This window comes from Neoarius graeffei, chromosome 19 (assembly GCF_027579695.1).
Source record: "Neoarius graeffei isolate fNeoGra1 chromosome 19, fNeoGra1.pri, whole genome shotgun sequence".
Classification (NCBI taxonomy): Eukaryota; Metazoa; Chordata; class Actinopteri; order Siluriformes; family Ariidae; genus Neoarius; species Neoarius graeffei.
Genome location: NC_083587.1, coordinates 8,584,740 through 8,605,473, shown reverse-complemented (window position 1 = coordinate 8,605,473; position 20,734 = coordinate 8,584,740). Strand labels below are relative to the sequence as shown.

Genomic DNA, 20,734 nt, shown 5'->3' with positions numbered 1-20,734 from the left:
GACTTTAAAGCATTGCTGCTGGTGTACAAATCTCTAAATGGTACAGGGCCCAATTACCTCTCTGATATGTTGCAGCGGCCTAACCCAATCAGATCTACCAGATCGCAGCAGCAAAATTTACTGGTAAAACCTGTTGTTAAAACAAAGTGTGGTGAAGCAGCTTTTAGCTACTATGCAGTACAGCTATGGAACCAACTCCCAGAGGACATCAAAAATGCTCCTGCTGTTGGCAGCTTCAAACCTAGACTAAAGACCAAGCTGTTCTCAGATGCTTTCTGCTAACTGATAAATATCATCTTTACATTTTAAACTTTACTTAACTTTTACAGTCTCTGCATGTTTTAAACTTTAGTTAACTTTTATTCTGCTGTTTTTACTGAACTTTTACTTCATTTCATTATTTTATTTCTACTATTGTTTAATTCTTATTTTTTCTCTCTTCTTCCCCCTTTATTTTATGTAATTTTATTTTCTATTGTTTACTGTTTTGCTTTTACCTCTGTAAAGCACATTGAACTGCCACTGTGTATGAAATGCGCTATATAAATAAATTTGCCTTGCCTATATATATATATATATATATATATATAGGAGAAAAGTTTATCAATTGGGACGAAAGTCCTGTAGCTTCCACCTGTCACAAGATTTAGTTTTAGAAATTTTATCATTACCTGTTTCTTGTTTCATTTTATTGTAACTGTATTTATATATTGTGACAAAAAAAAAAAAAAAAAAAAAAGATGCTGGCTTTATGTGCCCCAGAGGAGTCTTTATTATTCCAGCCCCACAGAATTTTAGCTTCTGGCAGAAAACAAACAAGCAAACAAACAAACAAAAAAACAATCCAGACATGTTCAGAACAACCAAATGGTTCCAGGCATGCAACATTACACTTTTTAAAATTACATTATAATTGTTATTAGTAGAAGTGTGTGAGGGTTAAGTCAGTATCTCACTGGGCTGCGACTAGTTGGAGACACAACAATTGTGATAAAATATATGAATTAGCGACAATTTTCACTTGGAATCACACTGAATTGATATTCACATATTTTATCGCCATTGCTGTGTCTCCAACTAGTCGCAGACTGTCGCAGCCCAGTGAGATACTGGCTGAAGAACTCGCACTTCCTTCTTCTTCTTCTTCTTCGGAGTTTAATATGGCAGATTAGACACCAACTGGTGTATTACCGCCACCTACAGGATAATCAAGTCCACTACCATGTCAGACTCTTAGATTCTGGAATAAAGCCCAGAGGCTTTTAAAAACCCAATCAGGATGGAGGTAACTTTATAATCCTTCAACTGAAGCAAAACAGGGAGAGAGACAGTGGTAACACCAAGGCCGGAGAGGTTGTTAAAAAACGTACGTCTATGCACACTGTATTGCACACATTCTAACAAAACATGAGAAATTGTCTCAGGAACTCTGCATTTGTCGCACAATCCATCTCTGTGTTTATTAATCAGATATAGATTGGAGTTTAGGGCACAATGCCCTAATCTAAGACGTGTCAGCACTACTTGCTGAGACCTAACTCCAGTTAAAGTACACTGGGAGCTTACAGAAGGCTGAATTGCATACAAGTGTCTCCCTTTCACATCTCTGTCCCACTGGAGCTGCCATGTCTGGAACACTTCCTCCATGAGTTTACTCCTTAGTTCAGTTCGACCTGGGCTAACCGACACAGAAATTGTGTCCTCTTTCAAGCTGTCTTTTGCACACTGATCGACTAGTTCATTCCCCTTAATACCCATATGGGCGGGGACCCACAGGAAAGAAACAACACAGCCACTCTTATGGAGATTATTCAGCAACAATAGAATGTCTGAGATTAGATCAGGGCGAGCATTTGAAGAGTATGTTTCAATACAGTGTAAGACTGATGAAGAGTCAGAGCAAATAATCACGTTTTTAGGCCGTGCCTCCAATACCCATTGAAGGGCTTTTAAAATACCCAAAGCCTCCGCTGTAAACACAGACATATTATCACTTATTCTATACCCGCATTTTAAATCTAGCTGTGGAACATAAAACGCACAACTCACTCTCCCTGACTCGGGATCTTTAGATCCATCAGTATAAATCTGCAAATGCAGATTCCAGTTATGTTGAATATGCTCCTGAACAGAGTCCTTAGAAAATTCAATCTCCTCATCATGTTTATCCTTGTGCAACTTAAAATCAATTTGGAAGGAGGGAAGGAGCCACACAGGTACTGATCCCCAATAGGAACTCTTAACTGGGACCATATCCAATAAGTTATAATCTTTGGCCCATATCATACATTGTCTAAGGAATGGATGGCTTCTCATCTGGTCAGAGGCAAATTCATAACAATCCATGAGTATGTGGCTTGTGGGGCAGATAGCAAACTCGCACTTCCTGTCTCACGGAAACTGACTTGAGAAGGATTCGTGACAGCTTTGCGACACCAGCGATGCATTTGCGGCTATTTTGAGAGAAATTTTATCGCACTAATTTTTTGAACACGTTCAAAATATCAGTGATGAAGGAGCGACACTTTGCGACTCATGCGAGGAAATTGAGAAGCCCCGCGAATGTTTCAAGACACTTTTGAAACTCTCTCGCGCATGACGTTCGCAATTTGTCGCAGCCCAGTGAGATACTGGCTTTTGGGCTCGGCTGGGATAGGCGTCCTCCACCCTGAAACTCCACTCCACTCCAGTCCAGGTGGTGGCGGTAACACGTCCAGTATAGCTGCTTCTCCAACCGCCAGAAAACACTGGAGAAGAAAAAACCGCTGCTCGTCTGAGCCGCTTTAGCCCCTCGAGTTATAAAAATAAAAACACGTTATTGTGTCTGGCTCTGAGGATTTAAAACCCTGAGGTAAGTTAAACTGAAGGTGTGTGGTCGAATCCCAAATATATCTCCACTTTACTGTTTTAGGAACTCCGTTCAGTATGAAATAATGCCGTGTGCACCCTAGATAGTGCACTATTTATCCACTCAGGAGAGAGTTGTAGTTTGGCTAACCTGCTTAGTTGTATATTGAAAGTATTTAAATCTTCACTTCAAGTTCATTTCTATCGCTTTCTTTTTTCTTCTAAATTGAGACTTCCTCGCAATTCCAACTTTTTATTTCTCAAAATTCCGACTTGATTTCTCACAGACTTTTTCTCGGGGTTTTTATTTATTTTTTAAAAATGCTATTATTATTGTTAAGCTAATCAGGCAGAATCACCCCCTCTGCAGTGTGTTGAGCAGAAAGCTTTACACACTGAAAATGGATGAAATCATAGGGGACTGTTTTAGGCATGGTTTCCCGAACCGGGAGGTCTTGTTGTTGGAAGAATCGTATGGTGTTGAGCTCGAAGCCTCTGATCCCTGGAGAGAGAGAGAGAACTGTGTCTAACAGTTAGCTCTGGCAGCAATGAAACCTCTTACTTTAACTCAGGGCTGGTTTTATACGCAGGGCTTTATTAGGCACTGCAAACTCTTCTTCTTCTGCGTGTTTCTTCTTCTTCTTAAACTTATTCATCTTCCGTACAAATTTCGATTTCGAATAACCCAATAACTGTACATCGCACACAGAAACAATACATCAAAACGTGCGGCTTGATCGGACTAGGTGTGCTATTACTTTGTTCAGCATTCTACAATTTTTTTGCGACGTAGTCGTGAAAAAATCACGCAAAATTTCCCATTCATTTCAATGGGAATAAATGAAAAAAATCGCACATTTTCAACGTTTTTCAAACATCTGCTGCTCTGGCATCAGGGATGAGAATTTTCCGCCGATCGGCGGATTTCCGACTTTTTCAGACCAAAATGATCGTTTTTGAGCGTGCGTGTGCAACATTAAGGTCTGCATCACGCATCTTAGCCCATGTTTACATTAGACCGTATCAGCGGATCATCAGATTAACGTTTTTAAAACGATTAGTTTGCACACAGCAACACCAATACACGATTTGCGTGCACACAGCAACACCAATACATGGATATGCTCGGCTCCGCAGGCATCCTGCACTCCAAATCACTCCGCCCTGAACAGCAAGTGCCCTCTGGAGGGTGCGCACTCCAGCCTTGCGCAGCTCACAGAGCACGCGAGTGAAGTGCACAAGCTGTGATTCAGGACTGAGCCGTTGTGTGTGTGATCCCAGCGCATATCACTTACCACTTGCAAGTGGAAGGATGGCAAGCCTAAAGACAATCATAACTACACAATGGGCAGTATTTGCATCAGTATTTGCAGTATTTTCATACTTTTATACTCTTTAATGAAAGGTGATACAAGGTGGAAGTCCGCGCCGTTTTTCAGCAGTCGCGTCACATGACCAACGCCAGCGAATCAGGAAGGTGGATGTCACAGTGACGTTGTCCAATGACGACGCCAGCTAGAGCTCAGCACAGCGTATCCGCGTATTCTCAATGTTTACACAGCACCGGAGCTGACACGATCTGGATTGAATACGTGGACCCTGGCGGATTCCCGTTTCCCGGCGTTTCCAGGTGGTTTAATGTAAACGGACAGTGCATCCGCGAAGAAAACGAGACAGATACGGTCTAATGTAAACTTGGCCTTAGAATGTGCGCGCGCGAGGGAGACTGTGTGCAGTGTTGCCAGATACTGCTAACATTTTCCATCCCAAAATATGTTCCAAACCTGCCAAAATGCACTTAAAACCGCCCAATGTGGCAACACTGCCTGTGTGCTTGTTCATGTAGCGCATGCCAGACAAAGAGCATCCTGATTGGGTTACTCAGCAAAATAAGCCAATCAGCTTTCAGTGTGGGCGGGCTTTTATCTCTTTTCTCGAGGACCGGAGTTTTCAGCTGAGTCAGTGCAGCCTACAGGATCGGCATGGCAGAGAGAGCGCGCGTGCGCCCCAAAAAACCAAAGTACAAAACCCACTTCAGCTCAGATTACACAAAAGAATCTCCCTGTGTAATAATAATCTCCCTGTCTAATAATAATCTCCCTGTCTAATAATAAAGAAAATAAATAAATAAATAGCCAAAAATCATTAGCCCCTGGTACCCCTGTGCCCCGCCCCCCTGGGCCATGGGCCCCGCCCCCCTGGGCCCCGCCCTGGTTTTTTCAGACTTTTTAAATATTTTTCATTCTCATCCTTGTGGCATGCTTTCACCTAGAGACATGATTCAAACTTTAAAACGGGGACAAAATTCTCCTGTGTGGATGTGGCATTCAACTTTTTTGCTAGGTTGTATACTTTTTGATCAGTCACAGATCAATCACCATGATCAAATCTGGAGAAATTCAGACTTTATAATGGGTGTCTATGCAGTCGAGCTAGAGTGAGCTAGAGTGTACACAGCTTTAAAAAAATGCTCTACATTTCTCATTAAAACTGTGTTTTTTCAGCCACAAATTTCACTCTACCAGAGCATTTTTTAACATAGTTAGCATAGTTACTGGGAGACCAAATGGTCTCCCAGTGGCCAGATTTGGTCTCCTAGTCAATGCCAAACCAGCTTCACTGGGAGCCCAAATTTTAAACCAAGTTATGTCTTATCATTTGGTTCAATCAGTTGCAATTAATTAATCAAGTACCATGTAAGTATACATTTAACAAGGAAAATGAAGATCTATGTTATAAGATATACACACAAGATCATGTTGGTTAAGAAAAACAAAACTAAAATTTGGTTACTGAGATGGCTGATGTTAGAATCCGATGTCATTACTGTGTAACTTTGAGTGTCTTTGATATAACACAAGGGCAAATACAGCCCCATTTACATACCGTATAACGGTGCCCAAATTACGGGCTTGTCAAAAGGCCCAAAATAGAACTTACGAAAATCGCCCAAATTAGAAGAAAATATCCTGTTTCATAAGGGTGGAGAACCCAAAATATTTTTAAATTATTGTTAAATGTCATTTTTTGGCATATATATTTCAATTTGTTGTTCAGTCGCTTCATAACATGAAGTGAACATGAAATGTGTCTAGCGATTACCGTAAACCGTGTCTGAGTCTCTGACGTCTGAATGTCGTAAAATATACTTCCTTTGTTTATGTTGTGAAATTCTCAACGATTCATGATAACACGTGGCTGTCGGTTTGTGATACTGTTGATAGTATAGATTGACAAGTGGTCGTCATGCCGGGTCGTGGTAGACCTAAGACAACTGGTAAATCGCATAATAAGAACAGCAGTTCATATATTCATGGAAAATGCACAATCGATGGCATTATTAAGTCTACAGGCGGGGGAATGGGGAGGTTTATCACACGACAGAACAGTCAGAAGACATCAGACGATATTGTTGACAAGGTCGAGGTCATTGGCTTGTCGTCTGCAACAGCTGCCTTACAGTTGCCAGGTACGCTATGGATTTTTATTACATATTTTATGTGAGACTTTTATGTAATCTGCTTTGTACCAGCTTATTTTTAAACTTAAGTGAAAATTATTTTTATCCCATTTATGCCCAAATTAATTCATACCAAATTATATTGGAAGTTGAATTGAAATAGATGTGCGCCCAAATAGATGCTGTGATCATAATTAGGCTTACAAAATATTTTTATCTTTTTTATTTATTCAGAATGTTGGAGAAAACCTTTGACTTTTTAGATACAGCACTACTTTATACTTGCACATGTTTATGTAATTTATATTATTTTTATTGCTCGATATATTTATAATTGGTTAAAAAAATTACTAAAAATGATGCGTCAAAAAATTTCGGCACGCTACGCGCGAAAATAGTAAAAAAAAAAAAAAAGTTTAAGCTCGCCATGGTGCCCAAATTAAAAACCTGTCTTTGCCCCTGTAACATTTGTGCTTGGTAATTGCTCTTGATAGCTGTGTAGTCACTGTAGTGCATTTGTCTGTATGGTGATTGGTGAACGATTTTGCATCACAGAATATGCCGCAGCGGTGCAGCCGCATGGACTCTGGGGCCTGTGATTGTATTGCCCAGACCAGTTGGTCTCCTAGTGGAAAATCCTTAAAAAATGCTCTGCACTCTACACACAATTTTCTCAAAAGTTGGAGTCACACTTGTCTTGATTCACACGATGTGTCTACCTAAACGATAGGATTTACAGTTTTCGCACAAGAAGCCTCAAAGTGACAGGTTCACAGCCCAACTGCTCAATTGACTCCCATTATAATCCCGACAGTGCTTTTACTACAAAATCAGAAATAGCGAGTTGAAAACAACCGACCTGTTGTCCACATTTTTTACACTAGGGACAAAAAAATTACATCAGTGTGTTCATGAGAGCCTTGTAGCGCTCAATGTGAAAGAATTTTGTAAATACCTCCTTTCATTTTCGTGTAAATCGCCGTTGTTCGAGGAGAAGGAAATCTGAGAAAAAGCTCTCTTTGCCTGTAATCTTATGTCTCTGCCTCCACCTGTGCACCGTTACCAAGGCAACCAGCTCCAGTCAGGGAGCAGATGGGGGAGGGGCTGCTCTCTCTCTCTCTCTCTCTCTCTCTCTCTGTCTCTCAAACACACACATGATCATAGCATCGGAGCGTCATAGCAAGTCACACATTCACACAGTACAGTACAACTCCTGCAATAGCGACTGCTACGCCCACTGCATCACTCTCACGATTTCCCGAAGGGGAATTGTCTAGTTAAACTTATTCATTCAGGGATGTGTTCTCTCTCCCTTACTTTTTATCCTTTATACAGATATGTGTAAGATTGTCTATGAAAACGGGCACATTTTAAAATTTGCAGACGATACCGTCATTGTAAGTTTGTTACACAATAATGAATACAGCCATGGTCCAATCTTGGAGGATTTTATTAGGTGGTGTGATCTTTCGTTCTTGGTGCTTAATACATCCAAAACAAAGGACATGATTGATTATTGATTTTAGAAATCAGGCTCCAAACCATGATCTCACAGTCATCAAGGGCCAATCTGTTGAACGCGTGGATAATTACAAGCATCTTGGGATTGTTGTTGATGATAAATTGACTTTTAACAAGAACTGCGAAGCAGTATGCAAGAGGGGACATCAGTGGTTGTTTTATCTTCAGAAATTGTTCCGTTTTAACATTGATAAAACTATGCTGACCCGATTTTATCGTGCTTTTACTGAGTCATTGTTATCTTTTGCCTTCGTGTCTTGGTTTGGTAGTCTGTCACTACAGGACAAAAACTCCCTGAACCAAATAAATGGGCTGGGTGGCTAATTGGGAAGCCTCAACCCACCATGTCTTCTCTTTATGACAGTTACAACGTAAATCTACCTGTATTCTTAAAGATGGCTCACACCCTTTGCATGGTGAGTTCCAGCTCCTTCGCTCTGGTCATCATTTTGGGGTCCCTAAGGGAAGAACAAAACGGTACAGAAAGAGCTTTGTACCAACAGTAATTGTATTGCTGAACAGTAAGGCCCAGAGGTGAATAATTTTGTTCATACTGAACAATTGATGAAGCACTTTTTAAAGATCACACTTTTAAGGATGGTATATGTTAGGATGTGTGTACTGTTGTTGTCTTGTCTGTTACAATGTATTTTACATAGCTGTTATTTTGTATTGGGATTGCTGAATTCCTGCCTACACAATGAATTTACCAGTACTATGGTATGGTACAAATAAAGAAACCTTGGACCCGCCCTCCATCCTCAAACTGCCGCTAGGCCATGTCCCCACTGCCACATACCCCCACCGATCGACTCGGGCCGGGGAGCCATACATCCTGCAGTGGACTCCCCCTTCAATGGAACAGGAAGTCTGCCACCACCACCTGTGCCCTGGCCTGTGGACCACCTCAAATGTAACCATGTAACCTCCTGGAGGGTGAGATACCAATGGGTGATCCGCACATGGGCATCCGTCATGCGGTGGAGTCACTGGAGGGGCACGTGGTCCGAACAGAGTGTGAAAGGGCACCCCAGCAGGTAGTATTGGAAGGTGAGGACCGCCCACTTGATGGCCAGGCACTCCTTTTTAATGGTGCTGTACATACTTTCGTGCATCGAGAGCTTGCAGCTGATTTACAGTTCCTTGCTCTCCACCTTCTGGTACAAAACGGCCTCCAGCCTTCTGTCCGATGCGTCTGTCTGTAAAATGAAGGGGAGAGAGAAGTCAGGGTAGTGTAAAAGTCCCCCCCCCCCACACACACACACTGCAGCTTTTACCTTGGTGAAAGCCTGTTGGCACTGCTCCGTCCATTGGACCGGATCTGGTGCTCCCTTTTTAGTGAGATCAGTCAGTGGGCTGGTGACATCTAAATAATTAGGTATGAACCTAGGATAGTAGCCAGCCAGCCCCAGGAACTGCCTCACCCCCTTTTTGGTCTTGGGCCTCAGGCAAGCCGCAATTGCAGCAGTTTTGTCAATTTGGGGATACACCTGCCCATGACCCAGATACCGTACTTCCACCCACCCAATTGCACATTTTTTGGGGGTTAGCTGTGAGACCCACATGCTTCAGTGACTCTAGGACAGCCCTAAGGTGTTCAAGGTGCCGAGGCCAATCATTGCTGTACGCGATAATGTCGTCAAGGTACATTGCCACATAGGCAGTGTGGGGATTGAGGATATTCTCCATGAGCTGCTGGAATGTGGCGGGAGCCCCAAATAACCCAGAAAGAAGCGTGACAAACTGGTGTAATCCAAACGGTGTGGAAAAGGCCATTTTCTCTCAGGATAGAGGAGTCAAGGGGATCTGCCAATTGAGGTATTTCACCTGACGTCACGGGGTCACGTGACGCCCCAGTGTCCGCCATTTTGAAGGTCAAGCTAGCTAATGTCAACAACATAGTAGCTAGTCTATTACTGTAGCAATGTTTTTACGTTCATTCATTTGGATGACTGTTAAAACTTTTCAGTCTCAAGTTTTTCCTTTACTGTATAGTTTACTGTAATTATGATCCGGCAGCTATTTACACCGGATCCAGTGTAAATAGCTGCTGGAGCGCTCTCCGGCTTGCTCCCCCTCAAATTAAGCAGTGCGCTCCAGCTTGCTCCCGGAGTGCTCCGGCCGAGGTTCTGGAGCGCGCTCCGGCTTGCTCCCCCTCAAATTAAGCAGCACGCTCCGACTTGCTCCCGGAGTGCTCCGGCCGAGGTGCTGGAGCGCACTCCGGCAGCTATTTACACTGGATCCGGTGTAAATAGCTGCCGGATCATAATTACAGTAAACTAGTAAATACAGTAAAGGAAAAACTTGAGACTGAAAGTTTTTAACAGTCATTCAAATGACTGAACGTAAACATTGCTACAGTAACATACTAGCTACTATGTTGTTGACATTAGCTAGTGCTAACAGCTAGCTGCTAGTACACTGCTACAACACAGACACTGACCCTAATAATACAGTTCTTGGTCATTGCCTGATAACAGCAAATTTATAATGGGCCATGTCTCAACAGACTAAGAAGTTATTTCAATGACATTTAATAACATTTTGTTTATCCTGAGGACCGAAAGTAAATGAAAATGTGAACAAACCTTAGCTGTAATAAGATGGCGACCACCGGCTCCAGGGACGACCCACTGATGTAGGCATGTTACCCAGCCTGACACAAAATATTTGTAGGCATCCAAACTCTTATACGCTTTCAGATCAATACCTGTGTATGGCGATGGGTTTTTAACGACATAGGTATACAGATCATGTGGGCCGAAGTCAGGTAAAGACGAGGGCTTCGTGTCCTTCTGTACGTCAGTGAATAATCCTGGTGGAAGCAGGTAAACGTCATTCTCTAAGCCTGCTAACCTCAACTTTTGCAAATACCTCTCCCTCTGCTTGCCTTGTAAATGCCCTACGTCGCTGGATAGTGAAGGTGTTTTCTGCATCTCGCTCCTTTTTCTTTTATGTTTTTCGTTTGTCGCCTTCCTCGCATTCAAACTGATTCGAGCTGTGACGTCCAAAATGGCAGCGTAACGATGCATCACATGACTTGGTCACGTGGGTGAAAAACCTCAATATCCCTTTGTTAAATCCAGTGTCAAATAAAAGTGAGCAGCATCTAACCGATCAAGCAACTCATCAATGCGAGGCATTGGGTATGTGTCGAATTTAGATACCACGTTGACTTTTTTCCATAGTTTGCAAAGAACCGGACCGATCTATCAGTCTTGGGTACCAGGACTGCCGGGCTGCTCCAGTCACTGTGTGACTCCTCAATCACAGATGCGGAAGGAGAATATGGGAGGACACCACTGGTGCGGTGGGCCAGCTGTGGGGAGCCAGCCCCCGTCTCTGTCGTGGGGGAATGGGGTGGGGACGGGAAGAGAAGGGAGAAGAGGTGACCCATCCGCCTGCTGTCGGAACCGGCATCAGATGGCCCTCCACCAACTTGATGGCTTGCTCCAGGGATGCTGAGCGATGACGCTGGACCCAGTCTGCCGTTCCTTCCGGAAGTTGAGCGATAAACTGTTCGTGTCACCAGATCGATGATCCTGTTGGTGTCATGGTCTTCCACCCTCAGCCGCTATTGGTTGAATGCTGGCAGTTTGGCTGGCTGACCTCTTCCAATGTCCGTGTCCAGAAGCACTGGCTATGTTGTTCCGGAGAGTGGCCGACACACTGCAGGATGACTCTCTTCAGGTCGGTGTATATGAGCTGGCTGCCGGCAGTGAGCTGCTGTGTGGCGGGCTGTGCCTCGCCAGTCAGGAGCGGAAGTAGGCATGCTGCGCGCTGCTCGACTGGCCAACCCCGCACTTCGGCTGCTGGCTTTGAAGTGAGCAATTAAAGCCTTCCGGATTGTTGTACGGACCCATCTTTGTGAGGGTGCTGTGGGGAGGGTCCGCTGCGGTCGAGGTCCCCGACAACACAAGCAGATGCCGGAACGCTTGGTGATCTTCCTGCTGGGCCGGTATCAAGGCTTCAAAGCCTTGCTCTTGTTCCTTCCGGAGGGCGGTCAGCGCTTGATTCTGGTTCTGCTGGGCAGTAGCGAGGGCATGGATGAGATCCTTCAATGGGGAAGACTTCATGTGGTGGTTCCCTTCTGTACTCCTGGGTTTCGGCACCACTCTAATACGTCCCTCATGTGGGTGGAGTACAGAAGCATGGTAGGCGAGAGATGACGCTCACACACACCTTTTTCATGTTGTTTTTCAGCTTTAACGTCCGTTTAGGTACACAGACGTGTGCGTACACACAGTTGTGTTTTGGTCTGGGGAAATCTCTTCTCTCTGCTCTCTCCCTCTTTTTCTGTTCTCCACAGTAGAGGTCTGAGGGGGTCGGATTTTTCAGTCCCGCTCCCACCTACGCCCGCATTGTGCAGTCCCGCCCGCGCCCGCAAAGAATTATGATGTTCAGTCCTGCTCCTGCTCCTGCCCGCGCCTGCCATATTTTGTCCCGCTCCCGCCCGCAAATCCCGCATGATGCAGACGTTCGCGTTATTTCTCAGGAAAGTTCTTGTCTTGACACAGCGTGATGGTGCCCTGCCCCCTACTTTGAGTGGATTTGAGCATAAATATCTACAGCTCACGTTCGTTATTATTTACCTTGTTTCTGAATTCAGCATGTAGTGTCTCTAATAATAATTAGTGCTGTCAAGCGATTAAAATATTTAATAGCGAATCGCACATTTTTGTCACATGAGAAACCATTGTAATTCTCTGATCAGCATAAAGTGAATGGGCTTGCTTTTGTGGGTGCAATCAATTAATTATTGATATTAAGTGATCAATCTCGTTAAATCAGTCTCATTAAATTTTGAAGGTTAATAATTAAAATGAATCAATCCCATTGAATCGTTTACTTTGACTCCTTTGAATTGAATCATACCATAGAATCACTCTCATTTGAAGTGAATCGTTCAATGAATCATTTAGGGAATTGTTCAATGAATCATTTAGGGAATCGTTCAATGAATCATTTAGTGAATCATACCATTAATCCTGGTGCTTAATAATAAATTACCAAACAGCTAAATTATGGTATATTTCCAAATTATTACGATCACTTACCATATTACATAACTTGTATATGCACCCTTTTGAATTCGAGGGAGACTAGGGACTTCATATTGTTCACACAAATAAACACAGCTTGTTTAATAAATGAATTTATTATAACAAAGATAAAAATAATAAACCAATATATACAAGCAGTGAGGTGTGTGTGTGTGTGTGTGTGTGTGTGGGTGTAGGACTTGACCATGTGTTTAGCCTCGTGTAGCTAACTACACGTGGTGGAGGCCTAGCTTGTTGGTAGCTAAACAAAAGAATGTTATCTAAACAGAACAAAGGATTAGCTCTGTGTTTAGCCTTGTGTTGCTAGTGTGAGTTTGCTAAAGGCCCTATGGCCTAGCTAAAGTGTGTTTGTGAGGCCTACTGAGCACGTGTTGCTAAAGACAAGGGTATTAGCCGTAGCTAACTAAAAGCTAACTTGTGGATTTCTAGCTGAGGTGTGGTTTATCAGGCCTGATGGCCTGCTGAGCACATGGTAGGCCTTGATTAGCTTTGTGTTGCTAAGCAGACAAAAGGGAAGCTGTAGCTAACCCACTAGCTCATAACCATACTGAATTCACTGAAATCTTAATGACATCAAGATGTATAATAATGAAATTATAATGTTAGTAAGAATAAAAAAGAGAGAAGCATGCGCAGCCTATCTATTAAACAATTGAGAGAACATAGAACCAAAATAAATCAACACGCTGCGTGTCTAATAGTGTAATGAATAAACCTGGGTTTAAATTCACACTATTTCAAATAAAAGCAAATTCCTAAGACTATCCTAATTATGCCCAAATGCCAAAATCTTACTTAATCCTGCCTTTAGCAAGATATGAAGAACTATTCGCCGGTGTAGTTTCAGCCTCGCCGTGGGAGCACGTGAGCCGCTCGGGATGGAGGTGTAGAAAACTTTCGGGTCCAGCGGAGCACTTGGGTGGTTCCCGTGGAAAGCAGAGGATTCTTGGTCCGAACCTCAGCGTTCGTGAGGAAAAGTCTCTGATCAGAATAAGATGCACAGCGCTTTTGAGTTAAAAAGGATTCAATCGCTTCTTAACTTTTGACTGCCTGGGCTGCAGTCGTGACGTCACTTCTAATGCAAGTAAACCGGTTGTAACTCGGGTTGAGTTTAAGGATCGCGCGACTCTAGAGTTTACCTTTGCCAAGGGTAAGAAAGAAAATCGCGCTGAGTGATGGATCTTGCAAGAAAGAAGACGTCTTTTTGGGTGGAGAGCGCGCCTCTTTATACGTCCAGATTCATCGGAAGCCAGCCGTGAGAGACAAAGATGGAAGCGTTGTCCCATTGTTTTATGTTTCCTTGTATGATGACGTAGATGATCCCGCCCACGCGTGACGTAGGTCACACGGAAGTGGACTGGGAATTGTAGTTCTGACACAAGATGGCGGCATGATACCTACACTTTGTACCAATGTTTTTTTTAATTTTTTTAAATTGCAAAGCAGAGCTAGCAAGAGAACCATGAGTGAACAACTCTAATCAGCGAGACAGGTTACACAGTGACGGTAGGCTTGACTCAATGCTATCCAAGAAATCTTTCCTGTAATATGCAAATTTGGCCGCCTCTGATTGGACAGCCAAATTTGCATATTACAGGAAGAATTTCTGGGATAGCATTGAGTCAAGCCTACCGTCACTGTGTAACCTGTCTCTCTGATTAGAGTTGTAGACTAACTCAAACAGTAAATCACTTTACTCATGGTTCTCTTGCTAGCTGGGTGTGAACGGCGAGTCATTAGAGTTATCAAAGGATTTCCCGTTAGCGTGATCAATGGCAAATTTAGGCATCTTAAAATGTTTTTATTAATGCCAAATAAAATATCCAGCACAAATTATATATGATAGATATAAATTAATAATTTATAAATTTTATTTCAAACACGTTTTTAGTTAGCGGGACTGCAGCTTATCACCGCTCCCGCCCGCGCCGCATATGTGCACTCCTGCTCCCGCTCGCGCCCGCATATGTGCATTTCCGGTCCCGCCCGCGCCCGCAATGAGCTTTCAAAATTTGTCCCGCGCCACACTGCTTTGCGGCGGGTCCCGCGAGTCCCGTGGGAGTGCAGGGCTCTACTCCACAGTCACTGCAACAAACACACACACATTTAATTGGCAACAGGTGCATTGACTTTGCCACTCACCTTCCCTGGCCCTGCCCTACATTCACAAACTGACACTAAGCCACGACCCCACTGCCACAAATGCATTTGAAGTTCTTCATACTAACTGTCCAGGTTTTTGTGTCATACTGAGATAATCATTATAAAGAATCGCGATGCCTTCTCTGCCAGTTAGACGAGGCTGGTGTATATAACTGCAACCAGGAGGAGTAGTTTCATTTAATGCTACAGACTCCTTTGGTTTAATCCATGTTTCTTTTTAAACACAGTACATTAAACTGCCGATCAGTAAGAAGTTTATTAACAGTTCGTGCTTCAGACATAAGAGAGAAAATATTTAAGTCTTAGCTTTTACAGTAGGTCAAAGGTGCTGGCAGCAGCTGTACAGTCAGTATGATCTAATTTTATATTAATTAGATTATTAGAACAAACTGAGTATTTCTACTTTTTTGTATAGCTCGGGGAACAGGCACAGTCTCAATGTAATGAAACCTGTGTGATGACTCTGTGCAGGTAGCAGACAGTTTAGCCTGTCCGTCTGCTCCCTGGCCTTGGCTCTGGATTGTCGTGGATTAACTAGGCCTGTTCTGAGACTATGAGCTATGCTGCGAGAAATGAGAGCAGCATCTTCCCGAGTGGGATGGATACCGTCCTGCCCTAACAGATTTGTTTGATTTTTAGCTGTGTGAGGACATGAAAACAGAGACATCCATGGATGGAGAGACCTCAGAAGCCTGTGTGAAGAAAGAGGAGACGCTGGAGCTGAATATCTACAGCTATGGAGACGATCTCGACAACCCACCTGAAGGTCTCTCCATTAAAGTGGAAGATCCTGACGATAAAGACTATCTCTGTAAGACATTAGGCCACTCTGGCGCTCAGTAACACTCACTGTTTATTCTACCCTGCACACTATCTGGTGCACTAAAAGTGCAATACAGTACATTTGGCATGTAGCCTCAGTCTCTCTTATAATTTTAATCAACAATTTGACATTGAAATTTAGATTTTTTTATTGATTAAAGTATGAACTTTGTTTATAGAGCGTGTAACATGGTAGCGAGGAGTGAGAGAAACTTTGTTTATTTATTTATTTAAAATACTTTAGTCGTTATAAACCGAGGATGTTAACCTGAACAAAAAAAGCATGGAATATCACATGATGGGTGTGTATTAAAAAATCTATGCTGCATGGTTTTATTTTCATATTGCAGCATGGCCCAAAATGTATGATTCCCCTGAAACCATAGTGATTTGCTTGTTATTGCAATTTTGAATTTATTAATGAATGACACATTCAATGTTTAATTTGTTTCTGTTTACATTTAATGTGGCATAATGTCTGTCATTCTCTCCAGCCACTCCTGTGTTTTATTCTGAGACAAAAAAAAAATGTGGGATGTCGTGTGACTGAGAAACCAGAAAGCACAAAGTCCTCTGTCCTGAAGACTCTTCCATCTTGGGAAACTTGCTGACTGATACCTGGGTCTCCTTCCATAAATGTTAAATAAATGTGTCGTAACGTCTTCACCACATTAGAAGATTATAGGTTTTTCCCCCCTCTTTCTTCCACCCATTTGTCGTCCAGTGTGGTCACCTGCTAGTATCCACCCACTAGCCAGGTCTCTCTAATCATGTGAGTGAAGGCTAACACGTACTTCCTCCAAGACATGTAAAGCCATCAAACTCCTCTTTTTCAATTGCAGCTCATGCTGTGTCACATGATAGCAAAATACACCTGGAGGACAGTGTTATGTGCTCTGTTCCCCACATGCATAAGCTCGCAGAAGATCCCAACCAGCTGTGATTTAATAGGGGACAGAGAGTATGCCCCTCATTATGCCTCTGGAATGGAATGTTCAATAAGAGACAGTGGGTGTGAGAGACAGGAGTCCAAATATACGGATTTTGGGGCATCACAGTGGTGCAGCTCCAGGGTCCTGGATTCGATTTTAAGCTCTGGTTGCTGTCTGTGTGAAGTTTTGCAAGTTCTCCTCCCCGTTGGACTATTTATTTATTTACTTTCTTACTTGCTGTGTGGACAGAAGAAGAAGAAACTTTTTATTTGTCACATGCACACTTCAAGTACAGTGAAATTCATCCTCTTCATTTAACCCATCTGAAGCAGTGGACACACACGCGTGCGCACACACCCAGAGCAGTGGGCAGCCACACCAGAGCGCCCGGGGAGCAGTCAGGGGTGATTTTCATAACAAATTTGGGAAATTCTGTTCCCCAGAAGATAAGCAAACAAGTAGCTGAATTTAAAACAACCCTGCCCAGGCAAGTCCTAAGAGAATACTGTAAATACGTCATGCAGTGCCACAGTCATGTTAATGAACATTCGTTTTATTTTGCCCTGCAAGCTTTGTATCTGACCATTTGTTTACTCCCACAAGGAAGTAAAAAAAAAAATACCTCATACTCGTATACAGTGCTGGCACAAAATATGGAAATGCCTAGGAAAAGATCGATTTTGCATACTTAGTCCGTGCAAATGACATCAGAATCTGCACTGAAGGCAACTGAAATACATTATGAAGCTACAGAGACACATTTTAACCACAATTTTATACTTTACCCATGAAAATACTAGCAGTTTTGGCCATCGTTGTGTGATAAACATCATAAAAATATTGGAAATAGTATCTCTTTTTTTTAGTTTAGCCCCAAAAACCACCTTAATCACTCCTTGTTGGGCAATCCTACCATGATATGCTAATTATTCCACAGGTGAAAACCATTAACTAAATCATGTGGTCTCTACAAATAATTCATTAGAAAAGGTATTTATCCTCTGACTACAGCCAGGCAACAGGCAGAAATGGCATCAGAGAGAGAAACTACAGAAGAGCAGCGTATTAGGATGAAAGTTTTGCGGGAGGAGGGCCATTCATAATGAGCCATAGCAAAGAAACTGCATGTGACCCACAGTGCTGTCTGGAAATGCCTCAAGCATCACCAGAAGACTGGGAACTTCAAGAACATTTCAGGTGGAGGAAGGAAGAAAAAGTTGACTAAAGCTGATGTCCAGTACCTCAAGACTCCATCCCTACGAGAGAGGAAGAAATCCAGCAAGGAACTGGCACAGGACCTCCAAGATGCTACAGGCAAGGATGTCTCCCCACACCTGGTTAGGAAGACGCTCTCAGCAGAAGGCCTCAAAGGTCATGTGTCAGTGCGCAAAACTTTTGTTGAGAGGTGGAAATAAGCAGAAGAGACTTAACTGGGCAAAAATTCACAGGAGTTGGACTTCTGAGCAGTGGAAAAGGGTCATGTTCTCAGATGAGAAGAAATTTAGAATTATTTGGCAACGCTATGCAACAGTAAGTCAGGTGCAGAAAGGGAGAAAGATACAAGGCAAACTGTATTTCTCCCACAGTAAAACATGGCGGAGGGGTCCTGCAAGTATGGGGAGCCATCACCTACAATGGAGCTGGTCATCTCTACAAACTAGATGGGACCCTCACTGCTGACAAGTACAGACAAATCCTTATCCATCATGCTGTGCCTTCTGGAAGAGCTCTCATTGGCAACAACTTTATCTTCCAGTAAAATAATGACCCAAAACACACAGCCGGGATGGTTAAACAGTATTTACAAAACAAAGAACAAGATGTCAGCTTGACAATTCTTGATTGGCCAACCCAAAGTCCTGACATGAATATAATTGAGCAAGTCTGGAACTACATGGAGCGAGAGAAGGTGAAAAGGGCTCCTTTAAACCTGCCACAGCTCTGGGAAGTGTTGCAAGACATATGGAGATCAATTCCCCTTGATTTTATTCATAAACTTTATGATGGCATGCCTGATCGTGTCAGTGCACTTCAGTGTCAAGGGGTTCCATACCAAATATTGATAATATTTTAGAATGATTTACTCTGGTTACTTGTAACATTTGTTTGTTATGATGAAAATGTTTAGTTTATTAAGAGAACTTGAGAACAAAAGGTCAAATTGTGGTGTTTTGTCATTTTGGTAGGTGTTTCCATATTTTTTGCCAATACTGGTACTTTGTTGTGTCCTGTTTGATCCCAGTCCTGATGGACACCTCTAGTCTCAACCAGATGCTCAGTGAACCTTACTGGCAAGCTTTCTTAGGATAATCTTTATACAGTACTAATGTACCATATATGGTCTTAGATAGACACACACAGATTGCACACACATTTGGGCCTCATTTCTTCCTGTTGTGTTTTCTCTTCTCCTAGACTGTGAAGTTTGCAAATCCTTCTTCCTCAACAAATGCGAGGTTCATGGACCACCCCTCTTCATCCCCGATACTCCTGTTCCCATGGGAGTCCCTGACCGAGCCAGACAAACACTTCCTCCTGGGCTAGAAATCCAGAAGTCCAGTATTCCTGATGCAGGCCTGGGAGTGTTTAATAAGGGGGAGACTGTTCCAGTAGGTGCACACTTCGGCCCCTGCCAGGGAGAGCTGGTGAACCGAGAGGAAGCCAAGAACAGTGGAGACTCCTCGGTTGTGAGTTTGTCATAAATTTTATTATAAAGATTGTATATTTTTATGTAACAAAATATGATGACTAGATGAAGGTAGCTCCAATTAATATCAGTTTCTTCTTGCAGATGATATGTGGAGTAGTGGTGTAAATCGCAAGTTTGAGCACATTGCGGTCCGACATCGGTTCTTTTAGCCAGTGTGGTGGAACTTGCCTGTTAATAAAAATACTAGTAACGCCTCAGTGCTCAAGTTGTCTGTGTCTGTGCGTCAGCCCTGTGATGACCTGGCGACTTGTCCAGGGTGTACCCCGCCTTTCGCCCGTAGTCAGCTGGGACAGGCTCCAGCTTGCCTGCGACCCTGTAGAACAGGATAAAGCGGCTAGAGATGATGAGATGAGACAGTATATACCCGGTGTGCTGTGAGACAAAGTGAAGTGTGCTGTGGAATTTTGAGCAACCCCATGCATTTTCATGCAGGCTCATGAAATAATATTTTTTTAAAATACAACAGTGACTGTACTTTTTCATTAAAAATGTTTGTAGGTAGTCACTTTTTTTTTTTAATGTAAATGGCCTTTAATTCCATTTTGAAAATAAATTTGGCTCCAGGGAGGAGGATTATTCATGTAGCGACCAGAAAAGGCAGTCGCTTTAGTTGTTGCCAGTTCCACGGAGCCTTGCCAGAGTGCAAAGGCTCATGGGGCTGTTAATGTTAAAGCTTGGAGAACATTAGGGGCTAAATAGCAATGAGCCACCTTGACCAAGACTCCTGCAGTAATTGACCACCTCTGTCCAGTATTTCTGATAGGCATGTATCTTGTAGTAAAATAAAACAACATCTAGAACCATGTTATGTACAGAGCACAGGATGTCACATAAGTCAATCAGTCCCTATCCCAGTCCACCATCCCACCCTGCCTGAAGTCCTCTACCATCTTCCATTACCAAAAAAAGACCATTAGCAGCCTGAATGACCACTGACCAGTGGCACTTGCTCCCGTCATCATGAAGCACTTTGAGCAACTGGTTCAGACTTGCATCATCTCAAGTCCCCCACCCATGTTAGACACCAGTATACTTGTAGAGCTAATGGATCTACAGAGGACGCCATAGCAACAACTCTCCACACTGCCCTCACTCACCTTGAGCAGCAGGAGAGCTATGCTAGGCTGTTCTTTGTGGACTTTAGCTCAGCATTCAACACCATTCTCCCTCACAGACTGGTGTCCAACCTGACAGACCTGAGACTGTCTTAATCCAT

General features: G+C 43.1%; 1 protein-coding gene across 1 annotated transcript in view; it reads left to right on the top strand.

Moving 5' to 3' along the window:
• The first annotated feature begins 2,754 nt into the window (after positions 1–2,754).
• Positions 2,755–20,734, top strand: part of LOC132867702 (histone-lysine N-methyltransferase PRDM9-like) — a 64,116-nt gene continuing 46,136 nt past the window's right edge. The window contains exons 1-3 of the mRNA XM_060900710.1: positions 2,755–2,851; positions 15,694–15,865; positions 19,224–19,495. Of these exons, the coding sequence (XP_060756693.1) occupies positions 15,706–15,865; positions 19,224–19,495 (432 nt within the window). The 5' untranslated portion in view covers positions 2,755–2,851; positions 15,694–15,705. The remainder of the gene's footprint in view (positions 2,852–15,693; positions 15,866–19,223; positions 19,496–20,734) is intronic.